General features: G+C 34.5%; 2 protein-coding genes across 7 annotated transcripts; both read left to right on the forward strand.

Annotated features, from left to right (window-relative positions):
• Positions 1-3,400: 3,400 nt before the first annotated feature.
• Positions 3,401-11,856, forward strand: LOC109161530 (alpha-1,3-mannosyl-glycoprotein 2-beta-N-acetylglucosaminyltransferase). Of its 5 annotated transcripts, none has more exons than XM_019309967.1 (19): positions 3,401-3,604; positions 3,826-3,876; positions 3,990-4,077; positions 4,598-4,660; positions 4,896-4,930; positions 5,043-5,119; positions 5,210-5,255; positions 5,353-5,415; positions 6,105-6,171; positions 6,273-6,341; positions 6,421-6,490; positions 6,595-6,656; positions 8,080-8,170; positions 8,299-8,392; positions 9,143-9,205; positions 9,290-9,328; positions 9,485-9,655; positions 10,918-11,048; positions 11,392-11,856. In XM_019309967.1, the coding sequence occupies exons 1-18, from the start codon at positions 3,524-3,526 to the stop codon at positions 11,032-11,034; spliced, it is 1,347 nt and encodes a 448-aa protein (XP_019165512.1). In that variant the 5' UTR covers positions 3,401-3,523; the 3' UTR covers positions 11,035-11,048; positions 11,392-11,856. The 5 variants fall into 5 exon arrangements, with proteins under 5 accessions (XP_019165512.1, XP_019165516.1, XP_019165513.1 ...); XM_019309969.1 differs by having other exon boundaries at positions 3,579-3,604; positions 3,994-4,077; XM_019309968.1 differs by lacking the exon at positions 3,826-3,876 and having other exon boundaries at positions 3,403-3,604.
• Positions 11,857-15,050: 3,194 nt separating this feature from the next.
• LOC109161495 (calcium-dependent protein kinase 5) lies at positions 15,051-20,262 on the forward strand. 2 transcript variants are annotated; one of them, XM_019309912.1, is made up of 9 exons: positions 15,052-15,271; positions 15,506-16,367; positions 16,592-16,735; positions 16,909-17,061; positions 17,860-17,975; positions 18,198-18,365; positions 18,791-19,015; positions 19,567-19,715; positions 19,842-20,262. In XM_019309912.1, exons 2-8 carry the CDS (start codon positions 15,602-15,604, stop codon positions 19,687-19,689), a joined length of 1,695 nt encoding a protein of 564 aa, XP_019165457.1. In that variant the 5' UTR covers positions 15,052-15,271; positions 15,506-15,601; the 3' UTR covers positions 19,690-19,715; positions 19,842-20,262. The 2 variants fall into 2 exon arrangements, with proteins under 2 accessions (XP_019165458.1, XP_019165457.1); XM_019309913.1 differs by lacking the exon at positions 19,842-20,262 and having other exon boundaries at positions 15,051-15,271; positions 19,567-19,720.
• The last annotated feature ends 1,614 nt before the right edge of the window (positions 20,263-21,876 follow it).

Raw genomic sequence — 21,876 nt, forward strand, 5'->3', positions numbered from 1 at the left:
ATAACAATAACATATAATATGCTACAGTATCATACCATATTTTGAAAAATTAGCAATTCAGTATATAGACACAACAATATTGCATGCATTATAAAATTAAATTTTTATTTTAAAAATTCTACAAAAAAAAAAAAAAAAAAAAAAAAAAGCCAGTAGATATACAGATTCATGTGCAAATTATATATGTCAGAATATACAAGTGATAACACAGTCATTTTCTTTAAAAACAGGCGTACAACTCACCTGTCTTACACATACGAATGTTTTCCTTTTCAGATCCACCGTAAGTGCATTGATGTCGAGACCTTTTTGGTTAGAATCCGGAATAAACGATGTTAACGGCTACGTAAGGATCCCAAGATTAGTGGAGGAAGAAAAATCACTGGTTCGAGTCCTGGGCATCCGATTGAGACACCGAGTGACCGGTGTCAGGCGCAGTCAGCTTCGGCGTGGCAGTCGTGGACGATTGCCAATTGTAGTCCTGTGGGCGCAGCAGTTGCCGTTGTGACACCATTAAGTGGGCGCAGCAGCCGCCGTTGTGACACCATTAAGTCAGGCGTTCGAAGAGGGTTGTGAACCAGAGATGCATCGCGACTATAGAGGACGGCGGCGAAGTTGGCGTTGCACCAGAAGAGACGGCGAGGCGAGGCTGGGTTTTCCCAGCAACGTCGATGCTTCCTCTTCTTCTTCAGGCTACGTCGGCGATGGGTTTCCGCTACTCCTCAAGCTCCAATCGACGACGAAAGGGATCCGTGGCACTACGTGATGGAGGTTCGACGAGCGTCGACGTTGGTGTCGTGACAAGGGGAGACGGGGGAGGTTGGCTGGGTTCCTTCAATTTGTTGCCGACAAATCCCCCATTATGCTCTCTAAACTATACATATCATTCGAAAACCTATGGGGCACTATGTAAGCCATTGATGTACATCATCCAACTACAACTCAACAATTTATAATTTATGGATTCTTTTAGCCTGGAAGTGTTTATTTGTATTTCGAGTGAGTTCCTCTTGATTTTTATAAGTGCAAATATTTATATTAGAAAAGGATTCTAAAAGTTAATTATTTGTAAGCTTGATTTTGAATTTGAATTTACACCTTCCCAATACAATTTATTTCTCCAATTCAATATGGGAGATTGTAACAGCCAAACCAATTCCCAACTAATTATTAATTACTATATATTTATTATTGATAGTCAAACCATTCAAATACAGATTTTAAGTTTTGTTACAACTTTCGCGTTTTAGAAGGTATCTTTGATCGAAAAAATAAGACATTTTGTTCTATTTTTAGTAGAATACACACACACACACACACACACACACACACACACACACACACACACACACACACACACACACACACACACATATATATATATATATATATATATATATATATATATATATATATATATATATATATATATATATATATATGTATGTATGTATGTATAGAATATATAGATAATATAAAAAGGTAAACAAATTAATAAAAATAACGGTAGTGACTCTCCCATATGGGAGGTCATGAGATTGAGCCTCAGTGGAGGTGGTGTTGTCTCTTTGTGCTGCAACAGGTTGAGAAAGTATAGATAAACAGATATTACAATATAATATAGTCAATAGCTTTTAATAAAAATAATCATTAATTATATAATATTATATTGATTGTTGTTGGTCTTCACAACCTCGATGACCGCACGACAGGCCAACACTACCAAAAGATGTGTTTGCGATTGTTTGAGCTTGAGCAGCTCGATTGTTCGAGCTCGAGTTAATTTTGATCTCGAATTTGACCTGTTTGATTTAAAATTTAAACTACTCTGTTTTATGACTTTTATCCATACATAAATAATACAAATTTCAAATCAAAGCACTCAAAATTAGTTCGCAACAAATTACTTTGAAGTCTCTCTGTCTGTTTGCCGTCGATGAAGTCTGAGAGGCGAGACTTTGAGTTGAGTCGCGGCAGTTTGAAATTTTGGGAGAAGCGAGATTATAAATCTTTATTCTTTAGGAAGTTTAGGACTTTTGACTTTTAATGGTTTAAAATTTTAATTTCCCTCCCCTAATTATTATTTTTATATACTAAATATAATATAATTATATTATATATTATATAATATATTATAAGGCTCGTCGAGCCGCGAGCCTACAATACCTAAGCTCGGTTCGTGCTCGTTTAATCCACGAGCTACTCGAGCGAGCCGAGCTCGATTTTGACCGAGTTCGAGCCGAGCGTTGACCGAACCGCTCACGAGCGATTCACGAGCGGCTCGGCTCATTTACACCCCTAGTTAGAACAATTAGTCAATAAGCTTGTAGTTTAAAATATGAGCTTATTTTGGAACGCTACTAGCTTCTTAACTTTTTTTTTCATCGTTGTCCTTATTATTTTAAATAAATGACATCATTTATCCTTTCCAATTAAAACCCTTTTATCTTCTCTTTTATCTGCAACTTACACCGCAATTATTATTATTATTATTATTATTATTGTTGTTGTTGTTGTTGTTGTTATTATGAGATATTATGAGATTAATGGGATTTGCAACAATATTGCTACTTCATTATGTGATGATAGATTATAATTATGCTAATAGTTTTATTTCAAAATATTTTTTTTAAGACAAAATGTTAAATTTTAATATGTAAACAAACTAATTTAAATTTTATGCAGATATATTTTTTTTTTGTCTTTTTACATTTACCAATTTATCAAAAAATTAATTTTTACCAAACACTTTCAAGTATATTTTCAGCTCGTAACTTATAGCTTTTCAGCTTTCAACTATGTTTGCCAAACATAGCCATTATCAATAATATGTTGAATAGGTAAAATTATGATCTAATTGCTCTATTTTATCAATTTAAGATACCTTATTGAAGTTTTTCCCCCCCTTCAATTAAATTACTTAATTATATTATTATGTGGAGTTAGATAATCAATTTGACACTTTTATCATATGATTAATTATTTTTAAAAAGGTACATTTCGTTTTAAGTTATCAACTATTGTGATAATATCACATTTAGACATGCTTTTTAAATTTTGTCACATTCTATCATTCTTTCATTTGTTTGTCACAATTAATCATTTTTTTAAAATTTTGTTAATTCATCATTTAATCAATATGGATAACATGTAATTTAATAATTCAAATAAATTTATTTTTAAGAGAGTGGGAGAAATTATATATTGGGCAAGAGACTTAACTGATGAAATTACATCTTAGTCACATTTATTGATTTTGATGGTTAATATAATATGATATATGTTATTGTACTCGAATATTCAAATTTAAAATTAAGGAGGAATTTTTGCGAAAATATTATTGTACGCAATTGGAAAAAATGTTGAAGGTCATTGTGTAAGAGAGGATAAATGTAGTGGCGGAAAAAATAAGAAAAGGTTGGCGGGGGACTTGGAGTCGGAGCCTGTCCTGTGTCCAGGTAAACTAAAGGGGAAAACACCAACAACAGTCGGATCGGAAAAAGCAACACATCGATCTGTTACAATGAGAACCAACAGCTTCAAGTGGTCATGTGATTTCCGGTACCTTCTCCTTGTTGCTGCCTTGGCCTTCATCTACATCCAGGTATCGTTTCTTTTTTTCTTTTTTTTTTCCTTTCTTCTCAGCCCTAAACTCCCCTTTCCGCTGGTACTATTACTTCTACTATTCCATGCTTTCATTCTCGACGTCTTATCATCCAAAACGAGTTCACTATGTCGTAATGTGTCATTATTCATTTCTTTTTGCTCTATTTCTCAGCTTCATTTCTTGTATGTGTATAATTCACTTATTTCCTCCTCCCATAGATGCGGCTTTTTGCTACACAATCTGAATATGCTGATCGCCTTGCAGCTGCAGTATGTCTTCCCTGCTCTTACTCCCCTTTCAAATATGTGTGAAATCTCATATATCCATAATGATTTAAGATTTAGTTTTAGTTCCTAATGTTGATAAACATGGTTTTGCATAGATAGAAGCAGAAAACCATTGTACAAGTCAGACACGCTCTTTCATTGACCAGATTAGTCTGCAGCAAGGACGAATTACGGCCCTTGAAGGTGCATATTCTCCTCTGCACACACACTTTGATCATTTACTTCCTAATGTTGTGATCATTAATGCGTCAAGTATGCATGTTTTTGGAAGTTTGCTGCAATAAATTGGATTCTTAACTCATTTTAGTCATTTAATAATGATAAATTGAAAGAGATGACTCCTTATTTTTCCTTGAGGGTGGGGGAGTTTCAATATTTCTCTCTTGATATCTCTCTCCTTAGTCCTTATTGTTTTTTCAAATAGTACCAATAAGAAACTTGAAAAATTGTAATTTGGTAAAAAATTTCATTCTCTTAGCATACTTATCAAAAAGAAGGAAAAAAAAAAAAAATCCTCATCAATAAGCAGATTTCGTGCAATTCTATCTTCTGACTCCATGCTGAGCAACAGAGATTATATAGATAACAAACCTTGTATTTAATTTCAAAACATTTTCTTACATTCCCTGATTCCTTTTTTATAGATATCGTGTATGATTAGTAACTAATTTCCGTACCCATAACTCCATCCTAATATTTGCAGAGGAAATGAAGCGTCGATATCAAGAGTGCCAACACCTAAGAGCACTTGTTCAAGATCTTGAGAGTATGTTCTTGCACAAAAAAGACTAGTGATTCTTTCCTTATATTGTTTCTTCACCCCAGCCCCCTTGACAAGAAATATTTGTTTTATCGATACCTATCCTTGAAATACAATTTTAACAGTTAAATTAGAAGTTAGAAATTAAAGAAAAAGTTAAGAACATGGTTCCATGTCTACTGCATAGTCTCTTTTAGGATTAAGCGCCATATCCTGAATGTGTGTGTTTCTCATGTGGCAGGTAAGGGCCTGCAGAAGTTGATCAGCAGTACCCAGGTTACATAAAATTGAAGAGTCCCATTTACCATTCATTTAAATTTTTATTATCTAGCATTTTAACAGCAATAATTTTAAATTTCATACCTTGCCTAATGACTAAATTAGCCAGGTTCCAGTGGCAGCTGTTGTTGTTATGGCTTGTAATCGTGCTGATTACCTTAAAAGGACAATTCAGTCTATTCTAAAGTATGTTGATATTAGAATTTTGCAAGTGGTCTTAACTAAGATGTGGATGCTTTCAACTGATATATGTATTGACTTCTTCTTGAACACCAGACATCAGACTTCTGTTGCATCAAAATTTCCTCTTTTCATATCCCAGGTAATCATTGATATATGGTGGAGATTATTATTCAACCAATTTTCTTATACAAGCTTAATTTTACATCACCAACTCTATATTCCCCGCCTATTTGCAGGATGGTTCACATCCTGATGTTAAAACCTTGGCTTTGAGCTATGATCAATTGACGTATATGCAGGTAATGGTCTATGCTCCTTTGTAAAGCGATAAAAGGGGGACTTGTTCTAGGGATTCTCTACAGAAATCCAAATAGGCACATCCTAATCTAGCTAAGTAAAAACCGTAAAATGCACATCCTAATCTAGCTAAGTAAAAACCGTAAAATGCATAGACAAATCTTTGGCTTTATTAATGCTTTTACAACTTGAGGATTGCAATTATAATATGATAATCACTCATGGGAGGAATTTCTAATTTTAGCAATGAGAATCGTTATTAGGTATGTCACGGTGTGGCTAGCTGCATGCTACATTTTATAATAATAATGCTCAAATCCTGTTACAGTAATGTGCAAATTATAAGATATAAATTTTATTGTAATATAACTTCAACATCATTGTTATAGAAATAATCTGATTGCCATTGTAAACATATATGAGTATTATTGTTATATAACCTAAATATATTATTATTGCTATTTAGTTTGAACATTTTTTTGGCATAGCACACATAGCTAGGTACATCACGGCTTTACTGATCCATTAAGTCTTTGCCCATAATGAAAAACAAATAATATTGTATACTTATTGTGGAATTACTATTATTTATCTCCATGCACGGTGTTTCCTGCCCATTTTTGTAATTTGAATGATCTCTTATATTATTCTTGCTAAAAGGAATGAAACAGCTCACTATTCTTTGACACAGCATTTGGATTATGAACCTGTGCATACAGAGAGACCAGGGGAAATTATTGCATATTACAAGATTGCACGTGAGAGCTTTTCTCATTCTTATTGCAAATAAAGTCCCCCAAACACCACCCCACCCCCCCCTAAAAAAAAGTTAGTCATTAAGTTATTGGTGTTTGCTTAGGTCATTACAAATGGGCATTGGATCAACTATTTTACAAGCATAATTTTAGCCGTGTTATCATACTGGAAGGTACTATAATCTGTCTTATCAATTTATGAAAATTTCTTTGCTCTTACATTTAGTGGGTATACATGCTCATTGCATGCAGATGATATGGAAATTGCCACTGATTTTTTTGACTATTTTGAGGCTGGAGCTACTCTTCTTGACAGAGATAAGTAGGACATTTTGTCTGCTTCTTAATCATTCTCTTTTTGAGTATTCAAATCAAGATTCAAATTTCTCACTGTGCTTTTGTAATTCATTGCTGGGGATGATTTAGGTCTATTATGGCTATTTCTTCTTGGAATGACAATGGACAAAAACAGTTTGTTAAAGATCCTTGTAAGTTTTTCTTCCTTCTGCTTGGGATTGGAGGCATTTGTTTGGATGTTCTTCCTTTCTTCATTTTCATGTGACTAGGATTTGTCTTCACATGTTGCTTTGCATAAGGCAAATTGAATTTCCTCAAGTTTTCATGTTCTTCACAACCTATTTCCCACATCAAATATGTTTCTTTGTTATCTTCAGAGCGTAACCATCTTTTATTGCAGCTTTCATCATTGTGCCTGTAGGTTTGTAGCTATGTAGCATGGAAATAGAAAACGGAAAAACAACAATTTAAAAAAATGTAGAAAATGAAACATAGGCTGGAAAGATGCAAATATAAAAAAAAAATATAGGGAGTATGTATAAATATTAGTTATCTACTAGTTTCACAATTAGATGTAATGCACTAATAAATAAAAGTAATGCACTAAATGACTAAATCACTGATAAATAGTTAAATACTATAAAGTCCATTTGAAATAAGGAATACAATGTCCAAATTTGAAAATATTCTTAAACTTAATAGTTGCCCATGTTTTCATTAGCATCTTCATTTAAAAAAATACTGTCTCTAGCTCAAGCTCACCTAAAGATAGGTTGGCACACTAAAGAATACCAACATCTTTTATACTTGCGAAGTCATCTCCTCCAACATCCCACATTTTTTTTATTTTTTTTTTCATTATAATATTCAGAGGTATTCCTTGAAAAATGTATACATATAAGCTACGACACTTCATGCCTAAATACATATGCTTTTGACTTCTTAATCAATTAATTTTCATATATTAATTTCAAACTTTTTAAATAAACAAATAGTGCTTAGTAAAAAAAACTGAGCTATAGCCTTGTCTTTGTTGTTACCTCACGGATTTGCCACTTTGCTGTAATCATCTAATTGGAAGTAGTATAATAGCTTATAGTGAAGAGATGAGAAGAAAATAGAGTCAACGAAGTTAGGACTTTAAGTTAAACATTGGTACGGAAACTTTTGCTTTATTATGAAGCACAAAAAAGTTTCCAGGCAAGTTTCAGGGGAGTTATGGATGTGGAAATGTTTCTAAAACAGGGAAACGCTACCTCTCAAGAGTTTCTGTTCATCATATGTCCGCAAAATTCTCATCTTCTTTTCTTTTTGTTTGAATGTGCCAGTGCCCAGTGGCCAGTCTCTTAAGTTCCAAGTGAAAATGTTTGCTTTTGTTGCAGTGCTATATATGTGTAATAAGTTTCAAGTGAAAACATTCCTATGTTGGGTGGTAGGGCTGTTGAGGTGTTCAAATATGTCTTAAAATGGCTCATTTCTATTAATATATGCTTCTGCTTTGACATTAATGCCATTATTTTCAGTGAATGATTTTCAATGAGTGGACATTTCCTAATACATTAGTAAATGGGGAATTCTGCAGCTATTTCTGATCTTAACTGGTATGCCCTGCAGATGCACTTTTCCGTTCAGATTTTTTCCCTGGTCTTGGATGGATGCTGTCAAAGTCTACATGGAATGAATTATCTCCAAAATGGCCAAAGGCATATCCTTCTTGGGATGAAACATTTGTTATTATTGTTATTGTTATTGTTATTGTTATTATTATTATTATTATTATTTTTTTTTTTCATCGAAATCTTTCAAAAGCATTTTCTTTGACCTAACTTTCACTTATTGGGATGATTGGTTGAGACTGAAAGAGAACCACAAAGGTCGCCAATTTGTTCGCCCAGAAGTTTGCAGAACATACAATTTTGGGGAGCATGTAAGTCAAAAGTAGTCATATTCTAGATTTTGCACCTTGATATTCCCTAACTTTAAAGTTCTATAAACACAGTCTCACTTCCAATTGTAACTGTTAATAACTAGAGGTGACTTTATTTTCTTTTTCTTATACGGCACATCTGATGGGGGATGCTGGGTGATGGGATTTGAAACCAGCTCTAGTACTTGGGAAAGGGTGTAGCTTACCTCCAGGCTAAACCTTGAACCCAAGAGATTACTCTATTGTAGGCACAATGGTGGTGGTGCACTGCTGCTAAAAGCTATAGCTAAAACAGTAAGGTGTAAAGGTTCTAGAATCATCACATTCACTCTTCCATAGTTCCATGTTTGTTTCTTCCCATAAAATAACCATTGGAAGAGGTGGAGATTCTGCTTCATCGTTTTAAGGAAACCCAAGCCCTCCAAAATTGGAGGTGCTTGGGTGTTACTTTATTGCCAACCCAAAGAGAAAATGGTGCAAAATGGGAAGGAAGAGGGGTGGACAAAACCATCCCTTTACAAGAGCTAAATTATGCTCCTCACAGTTCAATATAAGTTTTCATTTAATTCCATGATGTTCTAGACAAATATCATCAAACTATCTGTTACATCTAATTACTGTGGGTTTTGAGGAAATAAATGTATCATAATTTGACTGAAAACCTTTAGGTTATACACTTACAAAAAGGCACAATCTTAACATTTTTGTCTTTTAACTTTGCGGGCACATACTTGATGGTTTATCTTGCAGGGTTCTAGTTTGGGTCAGTTTTTCAATCGATTTCTTGCACCAATTAAGCTAAATGATGTCCAGGCATGTTTCTACTAGTTTCCAATATGTTATTATTACCTAATACTTTTTTCTATGTTAACATTTTTATTTAATTTTTGTTGGAAGATTGACTGGAAATCAATGGATTTGAACTACCTCATGGAGGTGAGAATTGTGGTCTTTAATAATTAAAAAAAAAAAAAAAACATTATCAAGTTTTCAGTTTTTGTACCAAAAAGGAAAGAACTTAATGCTTTAGCATTTTGCCTCTGTTTCTGATCTAACCCCTTTTTGGTGGTAACTTATAGTTTTTGTTCTCAGGACAATTATCTGAAATATTTTGCTGAAATTGTTAATAAAGCTAAACCAATATATGGAGCCGATACCGTTTTGAAAGCAAATAATATCAATGGTGATGTGCGTATACAGTACAGAGATCAGCTACATTTTGAAGAAATTGCACGTCAGTTTGGCATTTTTGAAGAGTGGAAGGTAAAAGCAATCTTACTTCTAGCCTTTTAATTTTATGGTCTTTTGTATTTTGTTTTGGTACAATGTTGAAAAGGTCTGCTAAGGTTTCAAATTTTACTGACTGATTTTGTCAGTGGGTGTAATACTCTGTGGCATCTTTAAACATATTGGAATCTATACTTTGTACTGCTTGGGCCCTTGGAGTAGCAATCCTGTGAATATATAATATAGGGCTTTAAACTAGCAGAACTGTTTTCTAGCTGCGCTTCCTTTAATAAAAGCTGCCCTTAACATGAAGCAACTTCAAAACTGTATTTCCTAACTAGGGTTGACACTTAATTGAAGGGACTAGAAGAGCCCTCACACTAGAGGCATGTATAAAAACAGACTATATTTTTAAGGTGTTTTTAAGGGACTGGAAGCATTCATATATAATATATTATAGAGCTATGCTATCCTTCCTAGATCTCACATTCTATGTGGGATGGGACAATTCTTCATTTTTCATTGAACAGATTGATAAGTAGATATTTAGCTGCAACCACTTGAATAAACCTGAACATGAAGTGACTTTAAAACCACACTTCCGGGCCTTTTACAAGGGTCTTGAAGAACTCTTTGCACCAGATATAAGTATAAGAAAGAACATATTATATTTCTAAGGTGATTTCAACATCACATGACACTGTGAAGGCATTTATTTATAGTAGTGCCTTCTACCCTTCCTAGGTTTAACATTCTATGAGGGACCAGACAGTTGTTTGAAAGTTGCACCTCACAACAGGTCAAACTTATTCTAATGTTAGAACATCAGTGTGAACGCTTATGTGTGTTTCTATTTTACCTTTTTTTTTAAATTTTTTTTTTTTATTGTGTGTATTTTTGGATGTGGAGGGCATTCCCCGAAAGAACTTTCCAATTATATACTGTGTTGCTAATTCAGTTCCATTTCTGAATCAGACATTCTGGTTGTTGGTTCTAGAGGAACTGAATTTATGAAACCATAACAACAAGAGAGCAATGTTGCAATGGCATTTTGCCAGGCCTTGATGGCCAGAAAATTAATATAGCTGTTGGAGCCATTAGTCCCAGATAGCCGTTTGAACCATTATATGTAATTTTTTTTCATTGTCTGAACCAAACAGAACTGGTGGTTCCAGATTCTGTTTAGTACAGTAACCAGTTCCATTTAAACTGAACCAGTGCCATGTCTCATGTCTTCTCTTAAAAAAAAAAAATTGGACTTATCTGTGGTAGTCACATTCTGCTTTGAATTTCACCAGGATGGTGTTCCAAGGGCAGCATATAAAGGAGTAGTAGTTTTCCGGTACCAGACCTCAAGACGTGTATTTCTTATTGGTCCTAACTCTCTTCAACAGCTTGGAATTAAACACGATTAACTAATATGAAGTTGGTGAGATTATTGCTCTCTTTCTATGGCTTTGAAGGGAATTTATGTTTATGTTTATGTTTTATTTTTTAAATAAAGAAAAAAAAAATCTTAAACTGCTTGATTTCCTGTCCAAAAAGAAAAAGTACTAAGCTTTTATCCTCATTGAACTATTCCGCAGTGCATTTAATTATGAAGAGCCTAATTGGGTTGTTGAAATTTCCCACACTTTCCTTTTCTCAGTAACTAGGAGTTATTATTGCTTTTAGAAAATATTTGCATGAAGTACAGGGTGGGTGGGGGCCATGCTTTTTACAATCCACAAAATAATTGTCATTTAACAGGAACCTTTTTTTTTTGGGGGAAGCATTTGGCAGGATCCACGTTTGATAGTGGTTGTGTGCAACAGAACCAACTTAAAGAACAAGGGTGCCATCTTGTTCGGTTATATGGAGAGGCTTGTGATCAGTGGTGTGATGAATTCCAGCGCAGCTTGGTTATGAGACCTTAGAGAAATAGGCAAATAGCTCTGATCCCCCAATATTACTATGCTGTTGTTTTAAGCGACTATGGCAGTACTTGGGGCATACTACTTTTCCTGAACATTATTTCATATGTAAACGATACTTATTTCCATTAGCCATTTAGCCGTAGCGGAAATAGTGATCAACTTTAACTCTTAAAGGGAGTGGGTTGGAGACTTGAGTTTCACCTGTCTTGTGCCACTTGGCCATTTATCGGTGGTGCCAACTGCCAAGTTAAAACAAAATTCTGTATTGTCAAGTGGTCGGTCTTGGTGCAGTCAAGGGCTTGTAAAGGATTTGCATCTTTCGATTCACTGAGCAATTTTCTCATAGTTTATACTTGTCTTCTTATGGTTTATGTTGGTCAACCAACATATACGGATCCAATAAATTAAAACATAAAGGTGTTTGGTAAATAGTTTTTAGTTGATTGGGTTAGTGAGTTTGATTAGTTAATAGCATTAGCTAAGTGTAGAAAAGTGTTTGATAAATGAGCTATTAGTTAATTACATATAAAATAACTTTATTAAAAAGTTAATCGAAAAAATAACTTTGAGTAATTTTTTGAATTTTAATATTTTAGAGTAATAAATTGTTACAAAAAAAATTAATTAATTAAATACTTATATTAATTATTTAATTAAGTTAAACAATTTGATCAAATAAATCAAATTAATTGATATGCTTATTTTAAGCGAAAATTTTAATTTTAGATTCCAGGTTAGCAAGGACTTTAATTTGCCTTTAAAGGAATTGCAAAACTAACCTAGATGCAAGAGAAAGTATTGATATAGCATGCCCCCCACCAAGTGGTGAGGTTAGGCACTAGGCAGCGATCCTTAAGTCAATTTAATTCATTTAAAATTTAATTATTATTGATTTTTTTAGAAAGTTATATCAAAATACACGACTCTATTACAATGTAGTATCACGCTTTTGAGACTCGAAGTTACAACCTTTCAAATGGAAGTCTAATCCAGGTACCAACCACATAGTCTTGGTTATCAAAATGCACATTTAATTGTTACAAAGTGCATAATTTAAATTTTCAAAAAAAAAAAAGTGCATAATATAATGTTCTAAGTTACAACATAAAATTTATGATAATTACGAAAATACTATTATATATATTTTTTTAAATTTACCTGATCCATTCGACATATATATATATATATATATATATATATATATATATATATATATATATATATATATAGATTTGTTTTTTATTTTTTTGTGATGTGTGTTTTCATGAGATTTTAAACCCCATTATAAAAGGGTATCTTAAAAGTTATTTTACACTTATTTTGCTACCTATTATCTCAAAATATCCATAATGTTAACATAACATTGTTGATAATAATGATTTTTTCTATTAAATAATGACTTCATGGTTTATTTGGTTTATTTGTTGTTATTTTTACACTAATTTTTATTATTTCCCTTAATTGGTTTAGTACTATTTAGTTTTTACCCGTGCGATGTACAGAATAAATTATATTATCATGAATTTACATAAAAAATTTAAAAATGAAAAGAAATTAAAATATATAATATATAATAATATAATTAGATTTTTCATATATTTGGCGAGGTATGTATGTTCATAACATACAAAATTAAATTTAAAATTTTGAATGATTAATATAAGATTTAATAATGTACATATTCAAATACACTTATAAACGAAATTTACATAATTAAATTAATTATTCATAATTGTATCTCATATGTATTATAATTTCAATAAAATGAATAATAATTAAGAGAATTATATTCAGAAATACAAAGAGGTAAATTGAGTATTATTGACTCTGTTACAATGTAGTATCTGTTCATACATACTTTCTCAACCTAATGAAGCACAAAGAGTCAAACTCACACTAAGATTCAAACTTGTGACTTTTCATGTGGTTAATTTTATATGAATAGGTTTAGATCATAATTGAATGTATTTCCTAATATGATTGTATAATGCTTGAGCACATAATATTTATTAATATGTATTTAGAAAAATTTTATAGTATAATTCTCTTAATTATAATTTATATTGTCAGATTTATAATTAAGATAATTATATTCATAGTATTTTAATTTTGTATTATTAATATGGTGCATAAGTATATGTATGTATTTAAGTAGATTTCTAAATATTTTTGAATGTACATTTTTTTATGGGCCCCCCACATCCGGGTCCGACAGAGCATCATAGTAACTCAACTGAACATGAACCATAGAGGCTAGACTGCCGCACAAGGAAACTCTTCACTTTTGAAAAGTTGCTCCCAATCTGCCACGGGTGAGACTCGATCCCTGATTATTCTTATCAACTTTTATCTCTGTTACCAGTTGAGCTGTCCATACGGGCATAATATTATTATTATTAGAGTTAATACCCAAAATGGTCCTCCAACTATTATTATTATTAGAGTTAATACCCAAAATGGTCCTCTAACTATTAGCTAATACTCGATTTTGTCCCAAAGAATTAAATGTAGTCAATTTAGTCCTCTTAGTTTTCAAACGGTACCCAATGTGATCTACCGTTACAAATCCCTTCCAACCACAGTTAAAATGAGGGGCAAAAAAATCATTTTGATTTCTAATACCCGTTTCTTCCTCAAGGATTCGCCTGCAATCTCAACGTTTCTTCCTCAACCTGTTTCTTGCTACCGGAAAGCCAAGGCTTGTTAGAGGAAGCTGCCATCGCTCTACTTCGCTACAGGGGATGCCGGATCTTCGTACGTCGCCAAGGGTCAGAGAGAAGCTGCTCGCTGACGCTGAACCCGTTGTCACCGCCGGAACTCACCACGTCCCTGCTGCTGCTGCTGCTCGTGGTTGCCAATGGAGCTCGTTGATCTGTTGGTCTAAGCTACTTCGTCGACGGCAAGAACGGTCACCAGCTACTGCTGACGGTGGGGCTGAGGTGCGGAGAACGATGGATGCGGGCTGGATTCCGGCGGAGGTGCTCCACCACCTTGCGACTTCAGACTCCAGCGGCGGAGGTCTGTACATCGCATGTTCCTTTCAGATCTGTCTCCATGCCATGCTCTTCTCCGCCCTTTCTCGCCCTTCTCATTTTTTCGTATTCTAGTCATCGTACACAGCCCCCGATGAAACAGATCAATGGAGGAATCAATCATCGTACATCGCATTCCAGTCCGCCATGCTCCTCTCCGAGGACCAGTACGTTGTCGTTTTGAGGAAGAAACATCACCCTTCTCTGATCCGACGAATCATTAATGAAGAAACCGGTTTTAGAAATCAAAATGACATTTTTGTCCTCACTTTAACGGTAGATTGATGGTAATTGTAAAGACAGAGCACATTGGGTACCTTTTGAAAACTAAGAGGACTAAATTGAGTACATTTAATTCTTCGGGATAAAATCGAGTATTAGCTAATAGTAGAGGACCATTTTGTGTATTAACTCTTATTATTATTATAAGCATAGCTGGTCAGCACTGAGACGGGTCGTATAAAATGTCCTGCTGGCGATGTTTCTGGGCAGCAGCACCCTCCACCTCTGGTTGCCTCTAATTATAAATAAATTCACAACTAATTACTTGATTAATTAATTGTGAAATTTTGAAATATCATCCATTTACTCTCCTCCTCCTCGCCATGCTTGTCGTCGTCTCGCCGTCTCGCCGTCGTCAGTCTCCAGCGCGATCATCACATAACAGAACTCTATGCTCAGAGATTTGATCCTTCCATCCCCCCCGGTACGTTCCCCTTCTTTTCTTAATTAACATTAGATCCGCTTATCTGTTTCCCCGCTCCCAAGTTTCGTATTTTCCCTTTCTGTTATTGTCATGCATATACCTATAACCTATCCCTTCCTTGTTGATTTCTTTTTGCTGACGGCTAGACCTCAATATTTATTCTTCCGATCTGTCGTTGCTCATGCTACGTAATCAAAGTTGGGATTTTCTGATTTCCTCATTTCCCTTTTCAGCTTAATTATTCATTCTTCTCATACAAAACCTTGGATGACGAAAGAATTGCCAGTTGTGAAGTTGCTGAGCTGAGAGGGGGACTTGTGATTGTTTCATGGGCAACACATGCCGTGGATCTTTCGGAAGCAAGCATTTTCAGGGCTACACACAGCCCGAAGATCATTCCATTTCTAACTGTAACCCTTCTTCCGCCCGTTCTAACTCTTACTCTGATAATTTCTCCTCCCCTACTAGGCTGAGCCCCAAGGATACCCACCCCAACCCCAACCCCAACCCCAACAAAGACGACCAACGCATCCCTATACTTTATCCCAAAAAGGAAAACATGTATCGTTCCACCAATAACCAGGCCTATCACGTCCTAGGTCACAAGACCGCTAACATCCGTGATCTTTACACACTGGGCCGTAAGTTGGGTCAAGGTCAATTTGGCACCACTTATCTCTGCACTGAGATTTCCACTGGTGTTGACTATGCTTGTAAGTCTATTTCAAAAAGAAAGTTGATCTCCAAAGAAGATGTAGAGGATGTGCAAAGGGAAATTCAGATAATGCACCATTTGGCTGGTCACAAGAACATAGTTACTATCAAGGGGGCATATGAAGACCCTTTATATGTTCATATTGTGATGGAACTCTGTAGTGGTGGAGAGTTGTTTGACCGCATTATTCACCGAGGGCATTATAGTGAGAGAAAGGCTGCTGAATTGACTAAGATAATTGTTGGAGTTGTTGAGGCATGCCACTCCCTTGGGGTTATGCATAGAGATCTCAAACCAGAGAATTTCTTATTGGTTAACAAGGATGATGATTTCTCTCTCAAAGCAATTGATTTTGGACTCTCTGTCTTTTTCAAACCAGGTACTGCTTTTGTATCCTCCTTATTTATTTACTTTCAGGCACTAGATTATCTAGCCACATGTGTTACATACTTGCATTCATTATTATTCACTCACCTGCTTTAATCATTTTTGAAGGCTGCCTCCTGTCTTCAGTATTCTAATTAATGCCACCAAAATTACCAAAAATACCCAACTCTTTATGTTGAAATCTGTTTTAATAGCATGCTTTTGTTGCTGTATCAGGCCAAATATTTACTGATGTCGTTGGAAGCCCGTATTATGTTGCTCCTGAGGTGCTTTTGAAGCATTATGGTCCAGAAGCAGATGTTTGGACAGCAGGGGTCATACTCTACATATTGCTAAGTGGTGTACCTCCTTTTTGGGCTGGTACGTATAATATTGCATGCAAACATCTTAACACCTTTGTTTTTCTATGCATAGAGACTTATTTCATATCTTCTTCAGAAACACGTGCTTTATGCTGTGTTGCGAGTATTACACAGTATACATGCTAATTATTTGTTTTCCATCCATTGTAACTTATCTCATGTCTTCTTCAGAAACACAGCAGGGGATTTTTGATGCTGTGTTGAAAGGGCACATTGATTTTGAGTCAGACCCTTGGCCCTTGATATCAGAGAGTGCAAAGGATCTAATCAGGAAGATGTTATGCATGCAGCCCTCTGAGCGTTTAACTGCTCATGAAGTATTATGTATGTTTACTCCTAATGACTACCCAGCTCTCTCTTTTCATTATTTAATGTGAAAGCATTTGCTGAAGCTGCTTAACTTGAAAGTCTACGAGTCTGTCATTATAAATTCCAGTTCTTTTTTTTTTTTTTTTTTTAGATGTTACTTCCTCTGTTTAATATTCACTGGTCAAACTTACTCTTTATTCTTGGCTTATTTTCTTTAATGTTTCTTATAATTTTTATAAAATTGGTTTTTGTGTTTAACCGTACTTTTTCATAATATTTAGTTTACTAAACTAAATATTATGAAAAAGTGAATTGTAAATAATTTGAGTCAAACTGCATTAACCGAACCAGGCACATAAAATGAGATGGGGGGAGCACTAGTTATGATACAACAGATTCCAAGATAATGATATCAACATACTTGCTTTAGGGTACCAGAAAACATTCTGGCGGATTATATTGTTGTTCAAAATATTCCAAAATCATTATTTACAACCCTATTTTGGGTACTGTTAGTGAATTTGCTTCACCCAAAAATCCAAATAGATGCAGCATAATAATAGATGGAGAACTTAAGAATTGTCTGAGCTTTAACTTGACTGTCAGTTCTAGATTTTTAGTCAGCCTTGTTACTTGAGTCCAAAAAGTTTCAGATAGGTTTTAGAGATTGAAGTGAAAGGAGCTTGCTCTATGCTCTATAGCATGATGAAATGGCTAGACAATATGTAGTTCACCCCAAAACAAAGCCTGATTCCACTATACACCTTTGTTTTAAATTCATATTTTACAATCAAAATTTGTGTACTTCTACAGGTCATCCTTGGATTTGTGAAAATGGTGTTGCTCCTGATAGAGTGTTGGATCCAGCCGTACTCTCTCGCCTTAAGCAGTTTTCTGCAATGAACAAGTTGAAGAAGATGGCCTTGCGGGTATTTATTGCTTTTTACTTTTATTTCTTCAATTGAAGTATTCAATGTTATGAAGTCTTTGGAATTGATTATTTAAATCTTATCCTATCTTTGCTTGGGATGGAATGTTACTGTATTGTATAATGCATCTATCCAAAAAAGAAGAAGAAGAAGAAGAAGAAGAAAAGTATGGAGAGTATTAAATGATGCAAATGTTGAAGTTTCAGTTCATGTTTGTTCTAGGTAATTGCTGAAAGCTTGTCAGAAGAGGAGATTGCTGGTTTAAGGGAGATGTTTAAGGCCATGGATACTGATAATAGTGGTGCAATTACATTTGATGAGCTCAAAGCTGGTTTAAGAAAATATGGATCTACTTTAAAGGATACAGAGATACGAGAACTAATGGATGCAGTAAGTTAATTGTTTAGGAATGGTATTTCTTTCCTATATATTCTGTGTTGGGAAGCATGAATTGGACAATCATGGATACTCAGAAAAAATAATGTAAAAAATATGCTCAATATTTTTGGACTCTGAATAATATCAATGTTCAAATGCACATTATTTAGTAAATGATAGAGCTGATTAGGCTTGCAACAATTTGTCTTTTCCAACTTCTATAGATTTCTCATGATTGAGGAAACTTGTAGACCAACTTATCACTAGGAACCTGTTCATTTACCTGAACTCACTACTATAATCCTTCATGGAAAAAATGTTGAACTGTGCAGTTCTGTTTGTGTCGTGATTTCCAATCTCTGTTCATTTTATTGCTGAAGATTCCCTTAAGACTCTCTTGAGCCATTGAAGTGTTGAAGTATTACTATAATTTTCAGGCCGATGTAGATAACAGTGGGACCATTGATTATGGAGAATTCATAGCAGCTACTATTCACCTTAACAAACTAGAACGTGAGGAACATCTTATGGCTGCGTTTCAATATTTTGACAAGGATGGAAGTGGATATATTACAGTTGATGAGCTCCAGCAAGCTTGTATAGAACATAATATCACAGATGTTCTCTATGAAGATATTATCCGAGAAGTTGATCAGGATAATGTAAGTCAATGGTGATGGAGAATCACCTTGGTTTTTCATTACTTTGTTTTACCATTTTAGAATGTTATGAACCTTGCCAATCAAGAGAATGAGAGAGAGACAGAGAGCTAATTGAATATTGTTATGAATGATGAGTAATAGTGACTTTTAAAACTGAATGTTCTTTGCAGCTTAGATAATAAGATGCATAGCTGAAGTGAATCGCATTGGTCTCTAGTCAAAGACGATGAAAAGAAAGCGCACACACACACACACACACTTTAAAAGGACAAATAATAGAGTTGCTAACATTTAGTTAGTTAAGAAGAGATTTCCAACAATGTATATTTAGTGTGTTTTGCTGGTTGCTTATATTGTAGATATACAGTTCTAGGAGTCTATTCTTCACATAGAGCTTGCAATCTAACATTTAATGCGTTGGCAAAATATTTTTTTCTTGATTTATCTAGACTAAATGATCTTCTTTTTTGCTGCTCTTGAGTGTTGTGTATTCTTATTTCCACACGCTCTTGCCCTCTCTTATGTTTCCCTTTTGATGGACTTTATTGCAGGATGGAAGGATAGATTATGGGGAATTTGTTGCCATGATGACAAAAGGAAATGTAGGTATTGGAAGACGAACTATGAGAAACAGTCTGAATATCAGCATGAGAGATGTACCTGGAGCTCACTAGCTTTTTGTGAGATGCATCATCTAGAGGTAGTTTTACACAAAATTATTTATGGGTGGAGTTGGAAGTAGTGTGTTTTCCATTGTGTGGAGGATTTAGTCACCATGGAAAGCATGGAGTTGATTTTGGTTTCTGTTAAATTGGCTAATTTGTAGGTTGTAGAGAAATGACAGCAGATGATGATGAGTGATTGATTGATTAGATGAGAAGAAACGTGTCCTTCCTTCCTTCCTTCCTTCCCAAGTACTGTGAAGGCAGCAGCAAAATCAGAGTTGTGAGGGTGAAGCATGCATATGCAGTAAATCTCTTGCTTAGTGTCATTGGGTGCTCACAGATAGTGTTGTAAGCTTTGTAGACTCAAGTGTGCAAAATTATTTTAGTTACTGGCTATGGCTATATTTGTTTTGCAGTATTCTTGGGGTTGTGGTTACTACTTACTAGGAGGGAAATGGTTGGTGTTAATGATGTAGCCTTGTGGAATCAATTTTGCATTCTAGTACAGATGGTAATTTATTACACTACTTTTTTCCAATGTGTTCAGTAATAAATGCAAAATGTGCTTGAATTTATTTGGCATTTTGAAGTTGGACATTTAGCGGAAAAGTTGAGTTATCCTTTTTTACTTTTACGTTGGAATTGCCTCTCCTCTCATTTGCGCAGAGTATAAGAGAGAGGATTGTAATTTATTGGTAAAATGCACATCAAAATTCGCTTTTGGTTAATGTTTATTATCCAAAAATTATAATAATCTTTCATCGTTTCTAAAATTAAATTAAGGGAAAATGACATTTTTTTTCCCCTAAGTTATATACTTATAGCACTTTTCCCCCCTCAATTATTTAAGCGGCTTTTTTTCTCCCTGAAATGTTAAATGGACATATTTACCCTTAAAATAAATATTTCATTTATTTTTATTCTCCAACAAATTATTACTATAATTTGGTTCAAACCAAACAGATACTATAGCAACCAAACTAAAATATCCAATTACAATTTATAATCAAAACGCAATATTTAGAGTTTATTAAAATCGCGAACCGGAATGACCGGTTCATGTTCCGAACTGAAAAAAAAATACATTTATTGTTGAATTTAGACTATTTTAAAATAAAAAATAAAATTTTAAAATAAAGACGGTTCAAAATCGCGAACTGGATCCGGAACCGCCGGTTCACGGTTCATGATCTAGTTTTTTTTTTTTATTCTTAAATTTAATAAATTAAAATCCAAATATTGGATCTAAATCTGAATCATAACTGAAAACTTTTAATTCGATTGTTATAGTGTCTGGTTCAGTTCGAACCGAACCGTGATAATCGCTACATATACACAATAATTTGTTGGAGAAGTAAAATAAATAAAATGTTTACTTTAAAGGTAGAAATGTCAATTTAATATATTTGAGGAAAAAACCACAACTTTTAAAATAATTGAGGGGCTAATGTACTTACATAAATAATTGAGGGGAAAAAAAAGTGCTATAAGTATAAAAAGTGCCATTTTCCCTTAAATTAATTTAAGCGAAGCGGGGCGGATTAAAAATGAAACTAAAGGGTGTGGGACTGTGAGACGAATCAAAATTTAGATCTAACCGGATTCACAAGTGTTACCCACGAACTAATGGATGTTTAGTGTCGGTGCGAGAAACTTTGGATCACAGCTTCCGCTTCCTAGCTGGGAAGTGCGGAGCGGAGCCCATGTGCGTCCTTCGCTGTGGTCACGACGCCACTGCTAATAATTTGCTCATCCCACCTGTTTGTTTTAATTGATTCAATTTGAAAAAGAAAGGTGACCCCATTGCGGAGATCCGGAATTTTATTTCCACCACAGATGAGATGATGCTGCGGCGCTGACAGCCCGGCACCGACAGATTTTTTATTTTTTTTTCCGCTATTGCCAAAGGATTTGGTTGGTTCAAATTACATCTCCATTCTCCAGGGACTAGAACAAAAATGGAAGATTTACCAAGAAGCAAACGTGTATGATAAATTCCGGTTCTCACCAAATAAATTAAATTATTATGAAAAATACTACGGAGTATTTATCATGTCAAAAATATGGAATCCAAGAAACTTACTGGCGATCAACTATCGCCTAGGCCTAGGGAGGGCGAATAATATACAGTGCTGTGCCGATTGCCCAATGAACCAGTCCAGCATGCAGGTGGCTCTACTGCATCCATCGGCCGGG

Source organism: Ipomoea nil, unplaced genomic scaffold, assembly GCF_001879475.1.
Source record: "Ipomoea nil cultivar Tokyo-kokei standard unplaced genomic scaffold, Asagao_1.1 scaffold2922, whole genome shotgun sequence".
NCBI classification, from domain to species: domain Eukaryota; kingdom Viridiplantae; phylum Streptophyta; class Magnoliopsida; order Solanales; family Convolvulaceae; genus Ipomoea; species Ipomoea nil.